Genomic DNA, 25,956 nt, shown 5'->3' on the forward strand with positions numbered 1-25,956 from the left:
ATTGGATCACTTCAAGTTTGTGACTCCTAAAGCTGTGGACAAGCTGCTTCTGACTGTACGTCCTACCATCTGTTATCTGGCCATTGCCCAACTTGACTTATCTGCCAGTAGTACTATCGGAGAGGCTCTGGTACATATTATAAATGCTTCTCTGAGAGAAGGCAGGATGCCTCCTTGCCTTAAGGAGGCTATTATTAGACCTTACTTGAAGAAACCTGAACTGGATCCCTCAGAATCAGCCAATTTCTAGCTGACCCCGCAGAAAGCATCTGTGCGCTCTTTGAGGCCAGTGGTTACCTCTCCCACTCCTCCACCTTCTGCCCTGGTCTCCAGCCGCCTCTGTGGCTGGGCCCAGGCTGCTGGGCTGAGTGCCGCTTCTGCGGCCGGCCCGCCGCTGCCTCTAGCCTCCTGGGTGTGCCTCAGCCAATCAGGTGCCTCTGCTGCCCAGCCAATCAGGTGGGCTCCAGGACACACATTCCAAGGCACACCCAGGAGAATTATATATATAGATAGACCTGTCTCCAATTTTCCATGGTTGGGCAAGATGATTGAGAGGATGGTGATCTCTCAGCACCAGATAGAGGAAACAGATTATCTAGACCCATTTCAAATTGGCTTTCAGGCAGGCTATGGAGTTGAGATTGCCTTGGTCAGCCTGATGAATGATCTCCAACTGGATATTGACAGAGGGAGTGTGACTCTGTTGATCCTTTTGGATCTCTTGGTGGCTTTTGATACCATCGATCATGGTAGCCTTCTGGGTCATCTGAGGGAGTTGGGATTGGTTCTGTTTCTACCTCTCTGGCAGATTTATGATGGTGTCGCTTGACGACTGTTGCTCCACAAATCAGAAGTTAATGTATGAATTTTCACTAGGCTCCATACTGTCGCTAATGCTTTTTAACATCTACATGAAGCCATTGGGTGATACCATCAGGAGACTTGGTGCAGGGTATTATTAATATGCTGATGACACCCAAATCTATTTCTCCATATAAACTTCATCAGGTAATGGCATAAGTTCCCTAAATGCCTGCCCCAAGGCAGTTATGGACTGCATGCGGGACAACAAACTGAAATTGAATCCAAATAAGAGGGAGGTACTGACTGTGGGCAGTATAATGCTGGGGAAGGTTGAAGGAAAGAGAAGAAGAGGACGACCAGCAGCAAGGTGAATGGACTCGATTACGACAGCAATGAGTACACCACTGAGAGACTTTAAAGTCCAAGTTGAAGACAGATCATCCTGGAGAGAATCTATCTATGTGGTCTCTAAGAGTCAACACCGACTTGACGGCATTTAACCAATCAATCAAATCACTGACTGTGGGAGATCGAAATTTGAGATATGGCTTAGATCTGACTGTTCTGGATGGAGTTAAACTCCCCCAGAAAAAACAAGTTCGTAGCTTGGGAGTGCTCCAGGATCCCAAACTCTCTCTGGTCACTCAGGTTGTTGCAATAGCCAGGGGCACTTTTTATCAACTCTGGCCAACACGAGGAAAATGACAGTGACATATGCCTGGTAACCTCCAGGCTTGATTACTGTAGTGCTCTCTACGTGGGGCTGCCTTTATACATAGTCCAGAAACTACGGTTGGTGCAGAATGTGGCAGCCAGACTGATCTCCAGGAAAACATGAAGAGACCATATAACACCAGTCTTAAAAGAACTGCACCGGCTGCCGCTATGTTTCTGAGCAAAATACAAGGTGCTGCTTATTACTTATAAAGCCCTAACAGCTTGGGTACGGGGTATTTAAGAAAGCACCTCCTTTGTCATGAACCTTCCTGCCTATTAATATCATCTGGGGAGGTCCAGTTATGGCTACCACTGGCCCATTTGGTGGCTACTTAGGACAAGGCCTTCTCTGTGGCTGCCCCAAAGCTCTGGAATGCACTCCCTGTTAAAATGAGAGTTTCTTCATCTCTGGCTGTTTTAAAAAAGACCCTTAAGATGCATCTGTTTTCTCAGGCTTTTAATTAGTTTTAATTGGTTTTATATCATAAAATTGTTTTAATTATTCTATCCTGTTTTTATATTTGTTTTTTAACATGTACACTGCCTAGGGAGGCACATGTCAGGCGGTATAGAAATATCAATAAAATAAATCAATAAAAGGCTGAGCTGTGAATTGGGAAGTTCACGGTTGAAGTCTTGCTGTGAATGGGAGGAATACTTTGAGCACTCGAAGTGCTCAATTGATAACACATTTTTATATTGTACTGAGTAGATTGTTATGTTATAGTGGTTTAAATGTAATTATTTACTGGTGGTTTTGTGAATCACCTAGACAGTCCATTGGCAGGATATAAACTGTATAAAATAGCTATCGGATGCATTTTAGGGCTGTGGGGCATTTTTGCATAACAGTGGGTTTGTAGGGCATGGAGGAAGCAGAATCTGTCATTTAGCACCACAGAAATTGGAGAACATTTCTTTAACACTTAGATTAGGAGGCTAATCCAAAAAATTTGGATTTACCCAGAGCCGAAATCAAAAATCCGAAACCTTTGAATGTAGCCTCCTAAAGCTACATACACATACCTTTTGCATGGATACAGTGGCCCAGTTCAGACATAATGCAGAGCCAGGATTAAATCCCAACTTGGCATGACATCCTCTAGCCTCAAATGCATGCACTTCCTCCTTCCCTTCATGCGGAAGGGGAGGAAGGATCTTGCTTTCGATATTGGCTTAGAACCCGGCAGGGTCTCTTGTTACATCCAAACTGGGTGATACTGAGGCTCCTACCATGTTGTTCTGTATTCATACATCTGCATTCAGCATGTGTGTTTGATAAAGGGCTATAGATTCATTTTTAAAAGATCAAGTGTACACTTTTAATATGATGGCTTATGTTAAAAACATATTTTATTTTATTTTAAACCAGATTGTTCATGGTTTTTTAAAACTCTATAGCCAAATCTTTTTTTTTTTTTAAACTGGCTTAAATTTTAAAAATCAACTTTTTATTTATTTTTAATCAATGTTTAAAAACAAATCCACTGTGGTATATTGTTCAAGGACCTGAACATCTATGCACAGAATGGGCATATGGCATGTGGTGTACTCACAGTATTTTGAGCTAAATGTTTCATTTAGAGCTGTAACAAGAAAACCATTTTTCTTTCTATGTATAGTCTGTGTTCCCATTTTTAAAATGCATCTTCTTCTTTTAGATAAGTCTGGAAAGACTGTTGCCACAAAATATTTTGACATGTGGGAAGGAGGTAAGAAGCAAATCCATGTTCATGACCCAGATGAGTGGGAGGTCAGATACTTTTTGTTCCCTTCCCAATTTTCCCTCCGTTTTAGGGAGCCAGGTTTCTATGCTTACTTGCCCTTGAGCCTGGTGGTGCTTCCTTGTTAACACCAGATTAATCTGTTATAAAACATATATCATCTATGAATTGGTCTGCATTACTAAGATTTGAAGGGACAGGTTGGGAGGAGTTGATCTTTTTCAGCTGAATCTGTCTGAGTTCTCAGTGCATTGCGTATAGAGACTGGAGGAGTGTAATGGGGAATTGCTACATCCTTAAGGATTCCATTTCCCTCTCTGGAATTCCTATCCAGCAGGGGACTGGTGCTGGGCACTAGGGACAGGTGGGGCAGATTCTGTCGGTGTACTGATCACCCTGTTGCCTAACAGTATCCTTGCTTGAGCTGATCGGTTTTAGACTTTGAGTTGAGGCCTATGAGGCTGTGATCTTGGGGGATCTCAACCTTCATGCCAAAGCTTCCTTGTCCAGGTCAGGTCAGCACTTCATAGACACCATCACACCCACTGGCCTGTCCCAACATGTCACCAGCCTGACACATCTTTTTAACCTGGTGCTATCAGCTTAGTAGGAGCTGGTGGTCTGTATGTGGGGCAGTCCCAACCCCCCCGCCCAGCTCCATTGTTATGGTCAGATCACTTTCTGATGGAGTTTAGATTGATTACAGCTTCTCTCCACAATGGTGGTAGGTCTATTAAAATCTTTCAGATTCACCCCTGATGGAACCTGATGGTTTCCTTATTGCAGGCGTCCCCAAACTGCGGCCCTCCAGATGTTGCTGAACTACAACTCCCAGCATACCCAGCCACAATAAATTGTGGCTCGGGATGCTGGGAGTTGTAGTTCAGCAACATCTGGAGGGCCGCAGTTTGGGGAAGCCTGCCTTAGAGTTTCTGATTGGCATGGCCCTAGTCAAACCGTGGAGTATGGCGATAATCTGGGCAGTTGAGAGATGGGCAGAGAGCAGAGCTGGTCTTGTGGTAGCAAGTGTGAATAGCCCCCTTTGCTAAGCAGAGTCTGCCCTGGTTTGCATATGAATGAGAGACTACATGTGAGCACTGGAAGATGTTCCCCTTAAAGAGTGGGGCTACTCTGGGAATAGCATCTGCATGGGTCCCAAATTCCCTTCTTGGCATCTCCCAAGCAGGTCCCAAATTCCCTCCCTGGCATCTCCAAGATAGGGCTGAGAGAGACTCCTGCCTGCAACCTTGAAGAAGCTGTTGCCAGTCTGTGTAGACAGTACTGAGCTAGATGGACTAATGACTTATACCAGGTCAGGAGCTGACCTGGCATGTATAACTGAGACCTGGTTGGGGGAGGCTAGTGGTCCAGTGTGGGCTCAGTTCTCCCACTAGGTTACACAGTTGTGGAGCAGGCTAGGGGAAGTTAGCGGGGGATGGGGGAATGGCTGTGGTCCATAAGAATACCATCTTCCTTACCAGGGCCCCTCTGAGACAGCTGACTTATACTGAGTGTATATTTTTGGGACTGGGAACTAGGGATTGATTGGGGATTCTGTTGGTGTACTGTCCACCCAACTGACTCCCTAACTGAGCTGACCGAGCTGGTTGCGGAGTTGGTGTTGGAGTCACCCAGATTTTTGGAGCTAGGAGACTTCAATATCCACTACCTGGTTAAGGTTGGTTTCACAGCCACAATCCACCCCTGCAGGGGTGATGGACTTATTAGGATGGTCCACCCAAAAAGGCTGCTGGACCCAGTAAAGGTAAAATGTGCCGTCAAGTCGATTTCAACTCCTGGCGCCCACAGAACCCTGTGGTTTTCTTTTGGTAGAATACAGGAGGGGTTTACCATAGCCACCTCCTGCACAGTATGAGATGATGCCTTTCAGCATCTTCCTATATTGCTGCTGCCCGATATAGTACCAGCAGGGATTCAAACCAGCAACTTTCTGCTTGTTAGTCAAACATTTCCCCACTGCGCCATTAGGTGATACATGCTAGACCCAGTAGGATTTGAAAAAGCCTTGGAGGGTTTTTACTTTGGTGTGGCCAGTTGATTCTGTCAATGACCTGGTGGGAACCTGGAATAGAGAACCCACCAGGGCAGTAGACATGTTTGCTCCTAAGTGTACCTTCCAACCTGCTTCTAAAATGGCCCCTTGGTATGCTGAGGAGTTGTGGGGGCTGAAGCAGCTGGGTAGGTGACTGGAACGCAAGTGGAGGAGAACTCGGCTTGAATCTGACAGGATGCAGCATAGGACCCATTTGAAGGCTTATGTGGTAGCAGTGCGTACAGCAAAAAAAATATTTTGGTCTGCACACATTGCATCCACAGATTTGCATTCAATAGAGCTATCCTGGGTTGTGAGAAGTTTAATATCTGCTCCTTCTGCTTTAAATCAATCCCCAGAAACATTCTGCTGTGATGCTTTTAGTGAATTCTTTGTGAACAAAATCTCCTGTATTTGGGCCAACTTGGACTCTATTATTTATGTAGGGTCGATGAAGGGGGTCTCTAGCAATCCCTCTTGCAGTATTAGATTGGATCAGTTTCAATCTGTGACTCCTGAGGATGTGGACAAGTTGCTTGCAACGATGCAACTTACCACCTGTTCTCTGAATCGTTGCCCGACTTGGCTGCTTCTATCTAGAAGGGAGATTGTTGGAGGTGGCCTATTTAATATCATAAATGCATCGCTGAGGGAGGGTGGGGTGCCTCCTTGTTTGAAGGAGGCAATGGTTAGACCGCTTCTTAAGAAGCCTCCCCTGGACACCTTGGCAATGGATAGTTATAGGCCAATCTCCTTTGGTTGGGCAAGGTGATTGAGAGGTGGTGACCGACCAGCTCCAGGTGGTTTGTGGGAAAGCTGATTATCTATACCTATTTCCAACTGGCTCTAGAGCTGGTTTTGGGGTTGAGACAGCCTTGGTTGGCCTGAAGGATGACCTCTACCAGGGAGGTGGATCTCTCAGCAGCATTCGTTACGATCAACCATGTTATCCTTCTGGATCGCCTGGGGGAGTTAGGGATGGGGGCATAGGGGGCACTGCTTTGACATGGTTGCACTCCTATCTCTCGGGTAGATTCCAGATGGTCGTGCTTGGTGACAGTTGCTCGTCAAAACAAGAGCTGTTATATAGAGTCAAGCTTCTTGTGTGCCAATGACAGTTGTGACAATACAAATAGGCTCTTCTGGACTCCTGTTTGGAACATATTCACAACCATGCATTTCTGTGTTGTTCCTTTATTGCATCGGTGGAAGAAACACCCAAGTCAAAAAGAGCAAGAAATGTTGTTGCTTTGGTTTATACAGAAGAGCAAAATTGAGATGAAGAAATGAGATGAGGTTTATGAGGAAAAAAATAGAAAATACCATTCTTCTTCCTACCAACAGATTTCTCCAAGCCAATGGCTGATTTCATCAAAAATGCTCCCCAAAAATCACTGCTCATGATGGTAACTCATGATGATGGAAGCACCAAGTAAGCAAACAAATTCATGTCACCCTCTTCTTAATTCCACCAGTGGTTTGTACATCAGCTTTGCAAATCTTTAGCACCAAGGTAACAAAGATTTTGAAAGTACAATCACTTCTTTAACAATCACTTCTACCTCATTGTCCATAGCCTATCCTGTGTAGCCTTTTGCTTTTATAAAATATGAGTAGTAACCCCTGCTGACTGAACAAAAGAGGCAACTTTTATAGTGGTGATGCTCTTTATTTAGCAAGGGGGGAGCAATTGGCCCTATCTATCCCCAACACAGAATCCCTCCAGTGGCTGTTGCCGCTGTCTACCTTATGTTTTTGTTGTTGTTTTTTAAAATTCTGAGCCCTTTGGGGACAGGGAACTATTTTATTTATTTATATTTATGTAAACCTCTTTGGGAACTTATGTTGAAAAGCGGCATATAAATATTCGTATCTGTAGCAGACGTCATAGAACTGAATGATCTCCTTGTCGTTTTCATAGGTTAAAGGAGGATGCGAAAAAGGCAATAGCAGACCTAGGCAGTACAGAAATACGGAATATGAAATTCAGGTCAAGCTGGGCTTTCATAGCTGCAAAAGGGTTCAAGTTGCCAGAAGGAATACAAAAAGAAAAGGTAAGACTTGTTTGAACTCCTTAATTTAAACTAGAAATCCGTCTCGCAGTTGATCCCTATATGTGATTTAAAGTTAGACAACCACGTCATGTAAGGCTGCCACCATTTTTATTAATCCCACTCCTGACCTTCTAATTACAGCCTTGTATGCTCACACACACATTTAGTATATGAAGCTTTTCATAGTAGGCGTATTCATGAGATGGAGCTTCCTCTGCTGAATATCTGTTGGGCTGCTATTAAAGATGCAGCAGCAGAGCCAATTAAAAATGGCTACTTAATGGCTCTTCCTTGGCCCTTCTTAAGTGATGGCTGAAGAGGAGATGCCTGGTTAATGCCGCAGAGGTGCTGCAACTTTGTGTACGTGGAGAAGCCTTTTAAGAGTCTGTACTGTCCAGTGGACCAAGCCACCTAATGGCGCAGTGGGGAAATGATTTGATCCAGAGTGCCTCGTGTGTGCACACTCAGTATTTTCATGCACACAAGGGTATGGCTGATTTTACTTCTAGCCATTACCTCTTTACCTCTTTCACTTCTTGGTGCACTGCTCCAGAGGGCCTCTCTTCACCACTGAGAGGGTGAAGCTGCAAAGCCCCTATATTAGGAATTATTACTGAAAAAATGCCTAAAGTCACCCAGTGATCCTTCCGAGGTAGGCTGCCATTTCTGATGACAGCTGGATGTATATCATGATGTGTAATTTATTTATTTATATCTAGATAAACCACTTTGGGAACTTTTCTTGAAAAGCAGTATATAAATATTCATCATATTCATATTCGTATTATAGGGCCTTGTTTAGCCAGGGATGGGAGGAAACTGTGCTAAATGGGTATCTGAAGTCCTGCTCCTCAGGCTGGCAAATGCTTGAGCATCCTGGATAATGGCCTTTTTCCAGAATAAGAAAACAATCAACAGTTACTGAACTAGTTGGCTCTGCTGTAGTGTTCACCTTTCTGCATAAACTTAGTAGTGGCACTGTTAGTGATGGGTACCATCATGCTCTGAAGTATCATACCTGCTGATGCTAGCATGGCAAATCACAAATAGGCTTCCATCATTAGATTATTTGAACAACTGTCAACCAGATTTCTGTCTCTGTGTCTTTTGAACAGATCAACCATTCTGACAGGAATAACAACCGATACGGTGACTGGCCAGCTGAAATCCAGATAGAAGGCTGTATTCCACAAAACCTAATAAGCTAAATTTGAAAATGAAGCTCTTTTGGCAAAAGTCATGTGCTCCATTTCTAACTCCTATTCTCATTAAGGATTGTTTGCCATAAGTTGTGATGTCTAAAGCTATGGATGAAAATATCCACATTTTACATTTAACATGATGAGTTTGAACCCATAGATAGGTTCAACAGTACGGTATGGCAGTCCCCGTAGTAAATAGTTTCATTTATGGGTCTTCAAGATTAAAAAAATGTGTTTTCTGTTAATGGATTGTGCTGTTTATTAGAAAGAACCCATTAGAACTTGGCTTTAATATAACAGGATTATTGGAAGCAGTAAAATGCCATACACACATGTTTTTGTGTTAACAAGTTGTTTCTATGCGTGTGCTTAATATAGTTGAACTAGCAGCCAGATTTTTGACTAGCAGCCAAAGATTATATTGGCAATGCAGCTTTTTAAATCATCCCATGTTCTCCTCCTCACAAACTTTTCTTCTTTTCATTGAAATATTTTCCAGCCAAAGTTAACTATGAAGCTAGTAGTTTCATGGTTAACAGAATTTATACTTGAATGTATATGTATTTATTAGTTGAACTACTCTGGAAGCAATAAAAGGTTTTCATATTTAAACACAATTGTGTGGTATTTTATGTTCACAAGAGCTGGTCTGGTGGTAACAAGCATGACTTGTCCCTTTAGATAAGCAGGGTCCACCCTGGTTGCATTTGAATGGGAAAATACATGTGAGCACTGTAAGACATTCCCTTCAGGGGATGGAGCTGCTCTGGAAAGAATATCTAGGTCCCAGGTTCCCTCCCTGGCATCTCCAGGATAGGGCTGAGAGAGATTCCTGCCTGCAACCTTGGAGAAGCCACTGCCAGTCTGTGTAGATAATACTGAGCTAGATAGAGCAAAGGTCTGATTCGATATATGGCAGCTGCCTATGTTCCTATGTTCAAAGTTGGCTCTTACTGTTGCTTTGACAATCAAGATAGAACAGTCTGGGTTGATTACCAACTTAAAGGAGACTGGCATGATAAAGTGATGAACTTATACCCTACTTCAGGAGTTCCCAACAGAAGGTGCTAGTATCCCTGGGGTGCTAGTACCCCTAGGCACTGAGAGGCTCCCAAGGGGTATGTAGAGCCCTCCAGCCTGCCCATGCTGCAGCCATGCTATTTGTTTTTGTGGTGTTTGGGTATTTCTGTTAGTAATGTTTGTTGATATGTTTGTTTGTTTGTAACGTATGTTTGTAGAAATGTGCAAGTATGCAGGAGGATGATTGAAAGATAGCAGTAGTGAGACCCCTGCAGGAAAGATTAAAAAACTCTTGCTTAGAATGTAGGAGGGGGGAGAGGTAGGGGTGTGCACGGAACCAATTTGGCCGGCTCGGTTCGAATCCGAACCAGATTCAAACTGACCCGGCCGGATCTGTGTCCGCCTGAACCAAGTCCAGTCCCGTTCAACCATTGAGCCGAACCGGTTCGGGGGATATACTTGTAAAAGGGAATCTGGTGAGGATTCCCTTTGAAAAGTGCAGGAGATGGGGTACTCTTTCAGGGTTAAGGGGCGGCCAGGTGGAGGTGGTAAGAAAGCTGCTTACCTGGCCAGCGCAACTGCTAGCATTGCTTTTCGCCCTCGCGGCAGCCCTGAGCAGCGCACTCCCCCTAGGGATGTGCACGGAACTGGTTTGGAGGCCTCCACCATGCAGTTGCACACGTGGTGGCAGGTGTGCAAAGGTGCATCATATACTTCTGAGCATATCCGGTAAACGGGCGCAAGCGGGGCGGCAGGGAGGTATGCTACTGCCCCATGGACTTACTAAAAATGGAGTACCTGTGGGGGGAACAGTGGCGGGAGGGGTAAGTACACCCTCCCCCACTCTTAAAGCAGCACTCCCCCTTCGAGCCTCCCCCACCCTGTTCTGTGCACATCCCTAGCTCCCCCCTCTTTTACCAAGCCACCACCCAGCCAGCAGCTCAGTAAGAGAGTAGGGAACACACTGTTTGGGGCCACCAGGAGGTCAAGAGGCATTGCCAGCAGCTGCGCCAGCCAGGTAAGCAGCTTACTTATTCGTTTGCCACCCTCACCCAGCCCCCTTATCATGCTGAACCAGTTCATCTGAACCGGACCTGGCTTGGTTCGATCACACACCAAACCGCCCCCAGTTGGGTCCACCATCAAACCAGCCCAGGTTTGGCACAGACTCTTCATGCACAGCCCTAGAGAGAGAGCAGTTAAACAGAAAAGACAATTATAGATCAGTTAGAGGACAATTGCTTAGAAGCTAAAGGAAGAGTAGATAAGCTAGTGGCTTGGTGAAGAATAAGGGATCTGAACAAAAGTGAATTATCTGAGGAAGATAGAGGCTGGAGTAAATCTGCTGTGTTTAGGAAAGTCATTGCCTGTTCTGTGAAAAACCAAAAAGTCCTCAGAAGTGAGGCTGGCCAGAAACTACCCAATTTACCTGAATCCAAGTTTAGGTTTTTTCCAAGTTTTTTGATGTTAGAAATTGGAGTGTGTGTGTGTGTGTGTGTGTGTGTGAGAGAGAGAGAGAGAGAGAGAGAGAGAGAGAGAGAGAGAGAGAGAGAGAGAGACCTTAAATTCAGACTCCTTTTCCTTTTGGAAAAAAATGCTTTGGAAAAATATTTAGCCTGTATTTTTTAAAGGGGGGGTCATCTTAAATTCAAAGTTGTCTTCTATTCCTTTTTAATACAGTATGTAACCAAGCAAGGTACCTCAACCCCCAAATGGAAATGATAAACAAGGACAGAACCATAACTATTTGTTGTCTGAAGATTGTCAACTTTACTGTAAGTTATAAGATTTATGACAACACCCTAAAACTACAATGATTATTTACATCTAAAACTTGAAACGATCCCACATTAAGACTTGTGCTAAAACAATAAAACCTGTTATTTTAATGTTATCAAGAAATGAGAGAGTTTTATTTACTCTCCCATGTCACCAGAAGAGACAACCCGTGCTACCACACAACAAACCAGGTATAGAAGGTGATTTTCGGTCTCAGATCCCACCAAAACAGATCAGAGTGGTGGCAAGCAGAAATACCCAGAACTAAGGTTGCCCTCACAGTTTTCCATATGAGGATCAATGACTTGAAGCCAATGTGAGCTCTGCAGAAAGGGAGGGAGGGAGGTTAAAGACTCTCCTCCTCTGCTTCTGATTGGTTGGCTATGTGCTGAAGCTCAGTGTACCCCTCCCCTCAGCCTGAAAAGTTTTTAAAAACTAGCACTGAGTATTCCCATTGAAATTAATAGGACAAGTAGGTTATTTTTTTCCCAGTAGAGAAATTTAATTTCTCATTAATTTCAATAAGACTGCTTATGAGTAACTTAGTGTGAATATGAGACAGTGACTGCAGTAGCCAATCTCCTTAACTGTAACACTTTAAATTTGTGGTGGTTTGTATCTATGTGTATACAGGTGGTCTTCATTATCCACATGGGTTCCATTCTGGCCTACAACCGTGGATAACAAGACCTTGAGTCAATGGGAATTGTTGGGGCTCCTTAAGCTTTAAAAAGATGCAGGAATAAGTGAAATAAAGCACTGTACCATGCTCTCCAGGTCTCCAGCTGTCTAGCAGTGAGCCTATGTTACTCATATGTTACTTAGTCTGAATGTAGGCCAGTGACTGGAATAGCCTGTACACACATGTGTGCACACTAAAAATCCCTATGGAATTCCTGAGCTGAAGGTTTGCCACAGAAGGGGTACACTTGTTAATAAAGGTTGGGAACCCCTGCCCTGGTTCAAGGGGGTTGTTATTACATTATAACCAGCTAAAACACCAATGAACCGGGAAGTAAAATATCCCAAACTTCACTGCTGTAAGTAGAACCAGCCCTTCTGTTGGTAAAGTGTCTGCATCTGGATCACCTGAGAGTCTAAAAGGAAGCAGACTTTACTGCATGGATAACTGCCACAGGTTAGATGGCTTTACATGCACTTTAACCTGCCAGGGTTGGGGAGCTACTGTGTGCTGGTTTGGACAAGGTTCAGCTGGTCCTGTCTACCACCTGATTACGGACAAGCGCCCATATGCCCCACTTCCTTTGTATTGCACTGCTTTTTTTCATGATTGTGTGGGGCCAGTGAGAGCAAAATGTGTGCACATGTCCCTAATCATATGATGGTCAGGCCCAGTTGGATACATCATCCAAACCAGCCCTATGAGAATTGGGATCACATCATCCCACCCACCCCCAACCAGAAGGAGCTTTTCCTGATCTAAACAGGCCACTGAGTCTTGGCATGTGATGTGTAGTTTTGGCCTCAAATGAATTGCTGCTCTGAGGTAAAGGCGCCTGACTTGGCCCATATGTTGCTGAAACATAGCAACTGCTTCCACCTGGTTCCACACCACCCTGCCAACTAGTAGGCCTAAATGATAGTAGGCCTAAATGATGTAATGCTTGTTGGAGCTAGGAGCCTGGCAGCATCATCTCTCAGCTGCAATGTCTCATAATGACCACTGGGAGGTGCTGTTCTCTTCCCCTTTTTGTTCTTCCAGTCTTAGTCTCCATGTTGTCTCTCCAGAGATGGCTGTTTGTTTTGGTCTCTCTCTTCAGCCATGAGCTACAGCTGAAATTAAGCTGCAGGCTTTTTCACTGTTGTTTGTAACCTTTTCTTTAAATAAATCCTTGTAGTTCTTCAGTACTAAAGAACTGTCTCAAGACCTCTTGCTTTGCTGCTTTCTCACCAAACTGGTTTTGCTTTGCTATTTAGGGACTGATCTGCCATTCTTCCCCTACAATTCTTTCCCGTGCCAGCTTCCTCTCCTGTGAGGAGAGATACAGATCACTCTTCAAATTCTATTTGCACTGGGTTAAAAAAAAACTTGCACTGGAGCCAATGGAATGCTTACACCAATATGAATCTAATTAACTTTTACAGCCATCAAGAGAGGTTTGGCTCGGAGATCCATACAATGAGATCACTTGACAAAGCAAGTATGTGCATTTTCAAAACACGGAAAGGTTGTTCATGGGACCATTTATTCCGGGATCAGGGGAGCAGGAGCGTTTTTACCTTCCCCCACACAATTGGTCATTTATTTTCCTCTCGATACACCATGCACCCACACGATTGCTGCTACAGCGAGCAGCGCAGTGAAAGATGCTTGGCCTCCAGAAAGCCCACAATGCACTGCACTGCTTGCGTGGTAAATTGAAGGTATTCTAGAGGCCTGGACGCTCCTTCCCCTGGCCTCTATGGTAGGACAAGCTGCCAAGAACCCAAATGGGGCAGCAGGTAGTTCATGCTGCCACACAACCAGCATGCGCATGCCCTTTTACTGCACTTTCAGCCTGGGTAAAAAACTCAAGCTACCCAGCAGGACAGCACTGGGATCAGGACCGATCCTGGCACTCCACACAAGCAGCGCTACCCGGGTAGGGCTGTGCAAGCCTGAGTAGGGCTGCTCGTGTGAACAGCCTCAATTGTTTTTTCAGTGGTGGCGCTAAAGGAGTTGCACTGCTTCCTCCCTTGCAAACATTTAGGACACAATGCCATGCATTTCTTTTCAGATTAGCTTTTTATTATTTTATGTATTGCTATATTTATATGTATTTATTTATTTTTTACATTTTATATTATTTATTTATTACATTTTATATCCCGCTCTTCCTCCAAGGAGCTCAAAGCCAAGTACTACATACTTATGTTTCTCCTCACAACAACCCTGTGAAGTAGGTTAGGCTGAGTGAGAAGTGACTGGCCCAGAGTCACCCAGCAAGTATCATGGCTGAATGGGGATTTGAACTCAGGTCTCCCCGGTCCTAGTCCAGCACTCGAACCACTACACCACACTGGCACCACGCTATATCCCATTTTTCCTCCGTGGAGCCCAGAGCAATGAGCTTGATGATGTTTATCCTCATGACAACCCTCTGAGGCGAGTTAGGCTGAGGGTGTTATGCATGGACTGGGACCCCCACTATTAGGAATCTCTAAGAGGGAGGGAGACCCTGGAGACCTGGTTGTGGTTTAACAACGTTTATGTAACTTTTATTGGATACTCAGTTTTAACAGCCGCTTAAGCAGTAGAAATAACAGAAGACAAGTTAGTAGGCGCTGGGTGTAGGAAGGGGCTGGACAAGTTGCTGTTCATACATTCCCCTTTTGCAGGTAGATGGTGACTTCTCCCATCTTTGTCTTGGGGCTGTATTGCTTTTATAGGGGTAAGTCGGTCTTCCTGGCAGCTATCTCCACCCAAGGATGGTCATCTGATGAAAGGTAGGTACCTCCTTGATGGGTAGAAACTCGCATCAAGTTCGTGATCCAGCTTGGATGGCCCAGCCATCCTTAGGACACCTCACCACTCACAAGAGATAATCTTCTTACCTGTATCAAGACACACCTCACCCCTGCTTAGTTCTCCAGCTTCTAACTGCCTAGTCACTCACTCATCCACCCATCACAATCACTTGCCTGGTTGTTCACCTTTGTGGCTAAGTATACTTTGTGTATGCTGTTACTGAGTCTTGTGCAACAATCCAACAGAAACTGCCCAGAACAGTAAGAAGAAATCTTGCAAAATTTAGCATTAAGTATAGTAGGCAAAGCAAGAACCATTTTATGATTTCTTTTGCCTTTGAATCTCAGCATTAGCTCCTCCACAGCTCTTTGCGGCAGAGTTGACACTCCCTTTTGCCCAGGGCCTGCACAACAAGAGACAAATGATTGGCCTAGAGCAGGCCTACACAACTCAAATGACCTGGCGGGCTGAAACCAACCATGACTTGGTTCATGGGGGCTGAGGTCGATTCTTAGGGTGCTGATTATTAGAGTAACACTTAATATCAATCAATCAACCAAATTAAAGTGAAATGAATTAAAAATGAATTTAATCAATATTTAACTTTTGATGTTCTGGCAGGCCAAGATTGATTAAATTAATATGAAATAAGTTGAATTAAAATTCATTCTAATAATATAAATATTATACAATCTGTACAAAATACATAATAAAATGCATTGTTCTTCCTTTCCACCTCTGCCAAATCATCACACATAACATGGAACACTTTTAAGGAGGGAAAAATGAGAAGCTCTTCTCATAATTTTGGAAAAGCAGGGAGAAGGGGAAAGAAAGATGGAAAGGATACAGCAGGAGGCTTGGCTTGAGAGAGAGAGAGAGAGAGAGAGAGAGAGAGAGAGAGAGAGAGAGAGAGAGAGAGAGAATGGAGCAGTCTTGGAGAGAGAGAGAGAGAGAGAGAGAGAGAGAGAGAATGGAGCAGTCTTGGGGAGAGAGAGAGAGAGAGAGAGAGAGAGAATGGAGCAGTCTTGGGGAGAGAGAGAGAGAGAGAGAGAGAGAGAATGGAGCAGTCTTGGGGAGAGAGAGAGAGAGAGAGAGAGAGAATGGAGCAGTCTTGAGAGAGAGAGAGAGAGAGAGAGAGAGAGAGAGAGAGAGAGAGAGAGAATGGAGCAGTCTTGGAGAGAGAGAGAGAGAGAGAGAGAGAGAGAGAGAGAGAGAATGGAGCAGTCTTGGCGAGAGAGAGAGAGAGAGAGAGAGAGAGAGAGAGAGAGAGAATGGAGCAGTCTTGGCGAGAGAGAGAGAGAGAGAGAGAGAGAGAGAGAATGGAGCAGTCTTGGCGAGAGAGAGAGAGAGAGAGAGAGAGAGAGAGAGAGAGAATGGAGCAGTCTTGGCGAGAGAGAGAGAGAGAGAGAGAGAATGGAGCAGTCTTGGCGAGAGAGAGAGAGAGAGAGAGAGAGAGAGAGAGAGAGAATGGAGCAGTCTTGGCGAGAGAGAGAGAGAGAGAGAGAGAGAGAGAGAGAGAGAGAGAATGGAGCAGTCTTGGCGAGAGAGAGAGAGAGAGAGAATGGAGCAGTCTTGGGGAGAGAGAGAGAGAGAGAGAGAGAGAGAGAGAGAGAATGGAGCAGTCTTGGCGAGAGAGAGAGAGAGAGAATGGAGCAGTCTTGGGGAGAGAGAGAGAGAGAGAGAGAGAGAGAATGGAGCAGTCTTGGAGAGAGAGAGAGAGAGAGAGAGAATGGAGCAGTCTTGGAGAGAGAGAGAGAGAGAGAGAGAGAGAGAGAGAGAGAGAGAGAGAGAGAGAGAGAGAGAGAATGGAGCAGTCTTGGAGAGAGAGAGAGAGAGAGAATGGAGCAGTCTTGGAGAGAGAGAGAGAGAGAGAATGGAGCAGTCTTGGAGAGAGAGAGAGAGAGAGAATGGAGCAGTCTTGGAGAGAGAGAGAGAGAGAGAATGGAGCAGTCTTGGAGAGAGAGAGAGAGAGAGAATGGAGCAGTCTTGGAGAGAGAGAGAGAGAGAGAATGGAGCAGTCTTGGAGAGAGAGAGAGAGAGAGAATGGAGCAGTCTTGGAGAGAGAGAGAGAGAGAGAATGGAGCAGTCTTGGAGAGAGAGAGAGAGAGAGAATGGAGCAGTCTTGGAGAGAGAGAGAGAGAGAGAATGGAGCAGTCTTGGAGAGAGAGAGAGAGAGAGAATGGAGCAGTCTTGGAGAGAGAGAGAGAGAGAGAATGGAGCAGTCTTGGAGAGAGAGAGAGAGAGAGAATGGAGCAGTCTTGGAGAGAGAGAGAGAGAGAGAATGGAGCAGTCTTGGAGAGAGAGAGAGAGAGAGAGAGAGAGAGAGAGAGAGAGAGAGAATGGAGCAGTCTTGGCGAGAGAGAGAGAGAGAGAGAGAGAGAGAGAATGGAGCAGTCTTGGCGAGAGAGAGAGAGAGAGAGAGAGAGAGAGAGAATGGAGCAGTCTTGGCGAGAGAGAGAGAGAGAGAGAGAGAGAGAGAATGGAGCAGTCTTGGCGAGAGAGAGAGAGAGAGAGAGAGAGAGAGAATGGAGCAGTCTTGGCGAGAGAGAGAGAGAGAGAGAGAGAATGGAGCAGTCTTGGCGAGAGAGAGAGAGAGAGAGAGAGAATGGAGCAGTCTTGGCGAGAGAGAGAGAGAGAGAGAGAGAATGCAGCAGTCTTGGCGAGAGAGAGAGAGAGAGAATGGAGCAGTCTTGGCGAGAGAGAGAGAGAGAGAGAGAGATAATGGAGCAGTCTTGGAGAGAGAGAGAGAGAGAGAGAGAGAGAGAGAGAGAGAGAATGGAGCAGTCTTGGCGAAAGAGAGAGAGAGAGAGAGAATGGAGCAGTCTTGGCGAAAGAGAGAGAGAGAGAGAGAATGGAGCAGTCTTGGCGAAAGAGAGAGAGAGAGAGAGAATGGAGCAGTCTTGGCGAAAGAGAGAGAGAGAGAGAGAATGGAGCAGTCTTGGCGAAAGAGAGAGAGAGAGAGAGAATGGAGCAGTCTTGGCGAAAGAGAGAGAGAGAGAGAGAATGGAGCAGTCTTGGCGAAAGAGAGAGAGAGAGAATGGAGCAGTCTTGGCGAAAGAGAGAGAGAGAGAGAGAATGGAGCAGTCTTGGCGAAAGAGAGAGAGAGAGAGAATGGAGCAGTCTTGGCGAAAGAGAGAGAGAGAGAGAGAGAGAGAGAGAGAGAGAGAGAGAGAATGAATGGAACAATCTTGGTGAGAGAGCGTCCATTTCCCGTTGTTCCGGAGGTCCCCGTTTTCCTCCCGCCACTAACAGCTTTCCCTCCCCATCCCTCGGCAATGCTTCCTTTCCTCACCGGGCTCCCTCCGTCCCTGCCATTTTTGCCCGCCCCTGCCACTGGACTCCCTCGTGGGGCCACTGTCCACTGCCGACTCCTATCTCATCACCGCCCCCCCCCAAATTCCAGTCACCGCGCTGCTGAGGAGATGCCCCCAGGGCTATTTCCCCTTCCTCTCCCTGCTGCTTAACCCGCCCCCCCAAATTCCAGCCGCCGTGCGGCCGAGGAGATGGCTGCGGTGGTGCAGGTGTCCTTCCCTACCCTCCCCCACAGTGGCGGCGGCACACGGTGACAGAATTCAGAGTGATGCTCGGGTCTGCTATTTGACCCGGTGTCACTTTCCAACTGTGAGGCATGCCTGCGCAGTTAAGAGACTTAACTGCGCAGGCGCGCCTCGCAGTTGGGAAGCAACGCCAGGCCAAATGGCAGGCCCGAGTGTCGCTCTGATTTCTGCCACTGTGTGCCGCTGCTGCCGTGGGGGAGGGTAAGGAAGAACACCCGCACTCCCGCAGCCATCTCCTCGGCCTCGCAGTGGCTGGAATTTGGGGGGGCGGGTTAAGCAGCAGAGAGAGGAAGGGGAAATAGCCCCGGGGGCCTGGAAAAAAGGCCTCGCGGGCCGCATGCAGCCCCCGGGCTGTATGTTGTGCAGGCCTGGCCTAGAGTCACCCTTTCATGGCTGAATGGGGATTTGAACTCAGGTATCCCTGGTCCTAGTCCAACACCCTAGCCACAAACTTATTGAGAAATAGCAGAACGCAGCTGTTTCCTAGTAAGTACCAGGTCGAATCTTGACTCTGGCACAAATTCAGGGTGGCCTAAGGAGCAAATTACATAGCCATACGCAGAGGTGCTCTTATCCCTGGACTACTGGGCCAAAGTCCAGGGCCCTACACTCCCTGGGGGGCCCCAAATCCTCTTTAGTCTGTCCTGGATAGTGTGTTCGTCTCACTGCCCTGGGTGGCGAGCATGACTGTGACCTGTGCTGGGCAGCCGAGTGTGATCTCTGCTTTAGAGACAGGGGGGAGATATATGTGCGATGGGAATATGTTAAGTTGTGGGTTGGAATGTTTCTGCTAATGCATATTTGCATAAATATACCTCTTTGATATTCTTACATTCTTGTAAGTTCAGTTGCGGTTTGTGCCCTCAAGAAACCTACATGTTAAAAATACTGCATGTGTCACAGTGTGTGTTGCTTTGAATCTTCTATGGTTATATTGTGCTTGTTTTTTAATCTTTTAATCAGATCTGTATTTTTATATTCTAGCTAATATTTTAATTGTGTAATTTTTGTAGTCTTGTTTTAACTTTTGTATGAACCACCTTGAGATTGTTTTAATGAAAGGTGGTATAGAAACGTAACAATAAATAAAATAAAAATGACGCTTAACATGCAGTGACTGGAGGGTCTCCAAAGGCCTTTAGTCCAGGCTCCAAAATTACCTAGGTGCACCTCTGGCCATAAGACAGGAAGGGAGTACATAACCTGCCAGTCCCTTGCTAGTCACTTCACCCCTTGCCACCTTCTCCCAACATTTTCCCTACCAGTGTTGTAAGCCCATGCTTACTTTTCAACCCTGCAGGGCTGTTGTAAGGATAATTGAAATAATGCACTTATAACACTCGGGCCATGCTATATAGGTGCTTATTATTTATATATTTACTGGTCTTAGATATTTTTTGCTGGGGTTTACACTTCAATCACTGATGTTTTTATATTGTACTTTAAAGTCACTGTAGGTCAATTTGAGCAGAATGTTGGGACAATAGACTGAAACAAGCATGTAATGCTTAAAAGGAGATCAAATAAGAGGGAGCACATAGCTGGCTTTTCTAGAAAAAGACAACTCTGCTTCAGATGATCAAGGTATCAACTGAGGGGGAATGAATGATCCTAGAATTAGAAGAACTGCTTACTACCGGGAAGCTTAGTTTCGTTTCCTGGCTCTGAGTCAGCATCACAGAAATGCAGCCAAAATTATCCAGCACTAGCACCAGGCTGCCTCTTTGCCATGTCCATGGAAATGCAAACTAGATTCTGTGATGTGATAAATGCATTTGATGGCTCACTGTAGTTCACTGTTTTGATTTTATACGAAGTGCACTCGGTTTCATTTTTTATTAAGTTTCATTTCTACTGAAATGAGTCATTGAACCAGAAGAAAAGAGTTGATGCTGTTGTGCAGATCTGAAACAGCAGACATTGTTACATCAGGAAAGCAGCAGTGGTACAGTCAAACTCCAAGAGGAAAAGGTAAGAAACTTTCTTCTGTATAACCCAGTGGTGGTTAAACTGTGCAGAAACCTGAGGGGGGCACAGAAGGGGTGGAGTGCATTTCTGGGTGGGAGAGCCTGGTCCTACATGTTACATTTCTGAAAGAGAAATAGGAGTGGGGGCAGCTATGTATCTGAGAGGGTGTTTTGCCTCCCCTTGCCCCCCTCACAGCCACGCTTGAGGATAGGCAACCTGAAAAGTGGGGGAGAGTTCCAGGGACTGATAGGATGTGGAAGCAAGTAGTGCTTTGCTCCCCACCAGCCAAGACGTGAGTGGGGGGCTTTTGCTAATTCACACTGGATTTCTTATGGGTGGGGGGAGTCACTCCATCTTTGTGATTTGGAAAAAGGTTGCTCAGAAAGAGCTGCTGCTTTGTTCTTATAACACTTCCCTTTGTAAACATTATAACACAAAATAGACCGGGGGCGGGGGAGAGAGATATACAGAGAGAGCCAGTTTGGTGTAGTGGCTAGAGTGCTGGACTAGGACTGGGGAGACCCGAGTTCAACTCCCCATTCAGCCATGATACTAGCTGGGTGACTCTGGGCCAGTCACTTCTCTCTCAGCCTAACCTCCTTCACAGGGTTTTTGCGAGGAGAAACTTAAGTATGTAGTACACCACTCTGGGCTCCTTGGAGGAAGGGCGGAATATAAAATGTAAATAATAATAATAATAATAATAATAATATATCTGGGATGGGAATATGTTAAGTTGCATGTTGAAATGTTTCTACCAATGCATATTTGCATAAATATACCTCTTTGATATTCTTACATTCTTGTGAGTTCAGTTGCTGTTTGTACCCTCAAGAACCCACATGTTAAAAATACTGCATGTGTCACAGTATGTGGTTTTAGGAGGCGGGGGGGGGCGGGCAGGTAGACCTCCAGCATAGCGTAGTGGTTAGAGTGCTGGACTAGGACCAGGAAGACCCAAGTTCAAATCCCCATTCAACCATGAGACTCACTGGGTAACTCTGGGCTAGTCATGTATCTCTCAGCCTAACCTACCTCACAGGGTTGTTGTGAGGGTAAATAATAAGCATGTACACCGCTCTGAGCTCCTTGGAGGCAGAGTGGGATATAAACATAAATAAATAAATAAATATATGTCAGTGTGATTAATAATCCACAGGTCCTCACAAGAGGCAAAAGCAGCGCCAGCCTTAGTTTAGCTCCCGAAGGGGCCACGCAGCCCCCGCTCGGGAGTTGGACTCCAACTCCCAAACGGAGCCTCAAAGCGCCATTCGGGAGCCAGACCACGCCCCCCGTATCTGACATCAGACGCAGGGGGCAGGGTCAGCGGGGCCACAGCCAGGGCCACACACGAGCCACCGGCGGTCAGGCTCCGCACCTGATTTGAACTGTTCCTCACAAGTAATTGGATTAAATTCCTTTCACTGGCAACTCTTGAACCCTAATACCTATGACCATTTATTTGTTTGTTTGTTTATTTTCTATACCGCCTTTCATTAAAACAATCTCAAGGGAGTTCACAAAAACATCAAAACAAGACTACAAAAATTACACAATTAAAATAACAGCTAGAAATTAGAATATAAAAATACAGATCTGATTAAAAGATTAAAAAACAAGTGCAATCTAACCGTTCTAGATACTCTCCTTTACTTCTGCCCCCTGTTGCTCCTGATGATTTGAACTCTTCTGAAGTTGCCTGGCTATTTCTATCACATTTGCCAGATGTGATAGAAACATGACATTCTTTTCCTGAACTTTTCATCTACATTTTGGGCAGAAGGCCTATGTGTGTGACTTCCCCCAGCACTTGGTCAAGCAGGCTTGGCAGAAATTATGTCCACTCTCAGTAATAATCACAGGATTGTCAAAATATTCCAGCAAATAGAACAAGTAGCTTCATCACTTAAACCCCTGAAGAGACTCTCAGCACAGCAGCCATCGCTGCTTCACACTGAAAACTGAGCAAGGGCTTACTTTCCTTTCCTCCATTTTTCCCATTAGCGAGTGGGTGTTTTTTTCCTTTCTACAAATGACTCAGCATCTCTGTTTGTTGGCTTTCAGCACTACCCTCAAAGTTGCTATCTGCTCCCGTTTTGTACTCAGCATAGAGTTGCCATGCCTCCTGAAATTCCTGGTTTCACCCGGATTTTAAGCATCTCACCCAGCTTTCTTAGCCCACCCAGATTCACCCGGATTTCAGCTTTCACTAAAAAAATTAATAAAAAATGCTAAGCTCTAGCCCATGTAGAAGTGGAGTTATAGAGCAAAATGTGCAGTCACTATTCTGCTCAAAAATTATATTTAAGCCAATTTACATAATATGCAAATTAGGCACCAGGTTTTGGAAAGCCAGAAAACCCTAACTCAGTAGGGACTTCAGTTTGAGTATTTCTTCCATTAAGGCCTCCTTATCATGGGAACCAGTTCACAGGCTGCCGCACACTGCCGGGATAACTGCAATGACCAGTCTACAGCCTTTTGCAAGTGCTTGATTTGGTCCTTTATTATAGCATTCAGGTTGTAAATATTCATTGGCTCTTTGCGAAGTTCACTGGTGTCAGAAACGAGAGGAAGGAGGGGTTGTAATTACAGGAGAAATTGTGCATGTCTTTGTTGGACATTGCTCTTTGCTGGCTTCTATGTCCTCTTTCAAAACCTCTTCAGCTGATGTCCTGGCTTCTACTGGGGACGCCATTCCTCTCCTAGCAATCCGTGGTGATAGAAGCCCTCTTGGGTCATCACATCCCTTGAGGCTCCCACTCCTCGTAGCTCTATACTCTGCCTGTAATAATCTAGCATAACTCTTTTAGGAGTTTCATCATTGCATGGACACACATGGTGATAAAGTTGAGCAAGTTCTTCACTCAAAGTCACCAGCTCATCCTGGGTTGTGTTGAGAGTATTATGGTAAACCGTTGCAACTCCTGTTCCATCTGTACCATTTTCTCATGGCTTTCCTTAGTTGATTTTTCCAGGTTTGTCATCTGTTTGTCATATATCTAGATCCTGCTCTCATACTTTGTCTTTTCTTTGGTGTAGTTTTCAGTGCACTTCTATTTCTCTGTTAAGGCCTTTATCTCAGCTTTGAGGTCAATCACCTCTCTCACAGCCACTTTGTATTTGCATTCTAGGATCTTCTTGAGACAGCATTTAGTGAAGTCAAGATTGTATGAGAACAAACGTGAAATGGAGGATTGCCAGATTTGTAGGTACGATGAAGGATAGTGTCAGACAAAGGAGATGGTATATAAAATGGTTTGTATGGAATGCATGCAGTTTTACAGGCAGATGAAAAGACATGAGGAAAATCTGGCAGACATACAGCATAAAGATTGAACAAAACTGTTGGCAGGAACATCAAGGTCAAGCAGTGGATACAAAGTTATCCATTTTGGCCGTAGAGGCATATGTGAGAAAGCTCAAGATTAGGGAAGCAATGTACATAGAATGACTGTCCTACTAGAAATGTGAAAGAGGAAATGAGGGAAGTGATGAAATTCATTATCTATTGAGAGAGGGTGTACATTTGCACTCTCTCCCTCCTTATTATGAGACCTTGTAACAGGATTGGTTGACGTTGGTGCTGTAACAGGATTAGCTATTTGCTGTCAGTTTGCTGAGTCGTGATGCTGAGTTTGTTTGTTTATTTGTTTGTTTGTTTATTTATTAGATTTATATCCCGCTCTTTCTCCAAGGAACCTAGAGGTTCCATGGTTATGTTTATCCTCACAACAATCCTGTGAGGTAGGTTAGGCCGAGAGATATGTGACTGGCCCAAAGTCAACAAGTGAGTTTCATGGCTGAATGGGGATTTGAAAGTTATTGTATTTAAGAGCATGTTTCAGCCACTAGTGTATAGCACTGAAGCAGCTGATGTGTCACATTGAAATGTCTGCTTATTTTGTACATTTGTTTTATGTCTTATTTTATGCATTAAAGAGATCTTTGAGAAAGTTTGTGCAGGTGGGGGCGAGTCAGCAAGACCACATATGTTTCCTGGGGACTAACAAACTGATTTTCATTCTAGGACAAGATTCTGAACACCATATTGTTAAGCAAGATGTCCAAACATGAAAGGAAAAATGTCCTGCCTCCATTGAACAATAAACATGGACAGGTACTGGCATACACATCTGAAATTATATCTTAAGAACATAAGAGCCTTTCTGGATGAGGCTCAATGCCCTTCTAGTCCAACATCTTGTTTTCCTCAGTGGCCCAGCAGATGCCTCTGGGAAAACACAAGCAGGAGATGAAGGCATAACCTCCTGTCCCGCCATTGTTCTGCTGAATCTGGAGGTAGCATATAGCCTTCAAGATTAGTAGCCATTGATAGATCTCTCCTTCATGAATTTGTCTAAGCCCCTTGTAAAGCCATCTAAGCTGTTGGCCATCACCACATCCTGTGGCAGAGAATTCCATAGATTAATTACATAATGAGACTATTCGGCTCCAGGCAGCCCTGGATGAATCTGATTACTAAGATCCTTTCCAGTCTGGCTTCCAACCTGGATATGGGACTGAAACTGCCTTGGTCGCCCTGATGACCTACGCCAGGAGATAGACAGAGGGAGTGTGACTCTGTTGATCCTCCTGTACCTCTCAGCCGCTTTTGATACTATCAACCACATTATCCTTCTGGGACGTCTCTCTGGGTTGGGACTTGGGGGCACGGTTATATGGTGGCTCTGCTCCTACCTGGAGGGTCATACTCAGAAGATGATGCTGGGGGATGCCTGTTCCAACCCTTGGCCTTTGGCCTATGGGGTGCCACAAGGATCTATTCTATTCTCCATGCTGTTTATTTACATGAAACCCCTGGAAGAGGTCATCCGTAGGGCTGCGGTGCCATCAATATGCTGATGACACCCAGCTCTACCTATCTTTTAAGTCAGCAGACACCAGGGAAGCAATGGATGCTCTGAACTGGGGCGTGGAGGCTGTTCTGGACTGCATGGGAGCAAACAAGCTGAAACTTAATCCAGATAAGATGGAAGTGCTCTGAGTTGGTAGAACTGATAATCCAAGTAATGAGGTAAATCTGGTCTTGGACAGGGTCACACTCCCTCTGAAAGAGAAAGTCCGCAGCTTGGGGGTACTTCTGGACCCAATGTTGTTCTTGGAGGCAGGGGTATAGCAAGGTTGTAGTGGGCCCAGAGACAAGATTTTTAAAATGCTGCCCCCCCCCCCCGAAGCTTGGCTCATGAAGTAAAGAAATCTTAGATGAGGCTGAATAGTGGTAACAAAAAGCATAGTAAAATTTATATATAATATATAATAAAGCCTATCTGCCATAATAGAACATCATCCTAAATTATTTTTTGAAAGGTTTTGTAAATTGTGGACGATGCAAGTCATTTAATGGTACTAGAGAAAGACATGCTGTTCTGGTAGCTCCAGGTCTTAACACTCACATCAATTTCGAAGGATGAATACAACTGAAGGAAGCCCGGACGGGTGCACGGCTGGGGGACTCAGTCATATTACTTGTCTCTGGGGCCCCCCGCAAGGCACTGGGCCCCCAGACAACTGGTCCCTTTGTCCTATTATAGTTATGCCCCTGCTTGGAGGTGCAGTGTGCAGAGGCGCCTTTTACTGACTAT

General features: G+C 45.2%; 2 protein-coding genes and 1 pseudogene across 9 annotated transcripts in view; 2 read left to right on the top strand and 1 right to left on the bottom strand.

The window, feature by feature from the left end:
- Window positions 1-9,171, top strand: part of FAM3B (FAM3 metabolism regulating signaling molecule B) — a 40,687-nt gene extending 31,516 nt beyond the window's left edge. For all 3 annotated transcript variants that reach the window (XM_053309417.1, XM_053309418.1, XM_053309419.1), the window contains exons 5-8: window positions 3,183-3,233; window positions 6,643-6,730; window positions 7,220-7,352; window positions 8,468-9,171. In XM_053309417.1, the coding sequence (XP_053165392.1) occupies window positions 3,183-3,233; window positions 6,643-6,730; window positions 7,220-7,352; window positions 8,468-8,560 (365 nt within the window). In that variant the 3' untranslated portion in view covers window positions 8,561-9,171. The remainder of the gene's footprint in view (window positions 1-3,182; window positions 3,234-6,642; window positions 6,731-7,219; window positions 7,353-8,467) is intronic.
- A 9,324-nt stretch (window positions 9,172-18,495) lies between these two features.
- Window positions 18,496-25,956, top strand: part of LOC128351542 (interferon-induced GTP-binding protein Mx-like) — a 42,002-nt gene continuing 34,541 nt past the window's right edge. For 3 of the 6 annotated variants that reach the window (XM_053311188.1, XM_053311193.1, XM_053311194.1), the window contains exons 1-2: window positions 20,093-20,353; window positions 24,381-24,470. In XM_053311188.1, the coding sequence (XP_053167163.1) occupies window positions 24,414-24,470 (57 nt within the window). In that variant the 5' untranslated portion in view covers window positions 20,093-20,353; window positions 24,381-24,413. Of the gene's footprint in view, window positions 18,584-20,092; window positions 20,354-23,484; window positions 23,563-24,380; window positions 24,471-25,956 lie in introns of those variants that run through there. The other 3 variants (XM_053311189.1, XM_053311190.1, XM_053311192.1) reach the window with 3 other exon arrangements.
- LOC128350500 (protein bicaudal D homolog 1-like) lies at window positions 22,911-23,711 on the bottom strand (annotated as a pseudogene).

This window comes from Hemicordylus capensis, chromosome 3, assembly GCF_027244095.1.
Source record: "Hemicordylus capensis ecotype Gifberg chromosome 3, rHemCap1.1.pri, whole genome shotgun sequence".
In the NCBI taxonomy this organism is placed as follows: Eukaryota; Metazoa; Chordata; class Lepidosauria; order Squamata; family Cordylidae; genus Hemicordylus; species Hemicordylus capensis.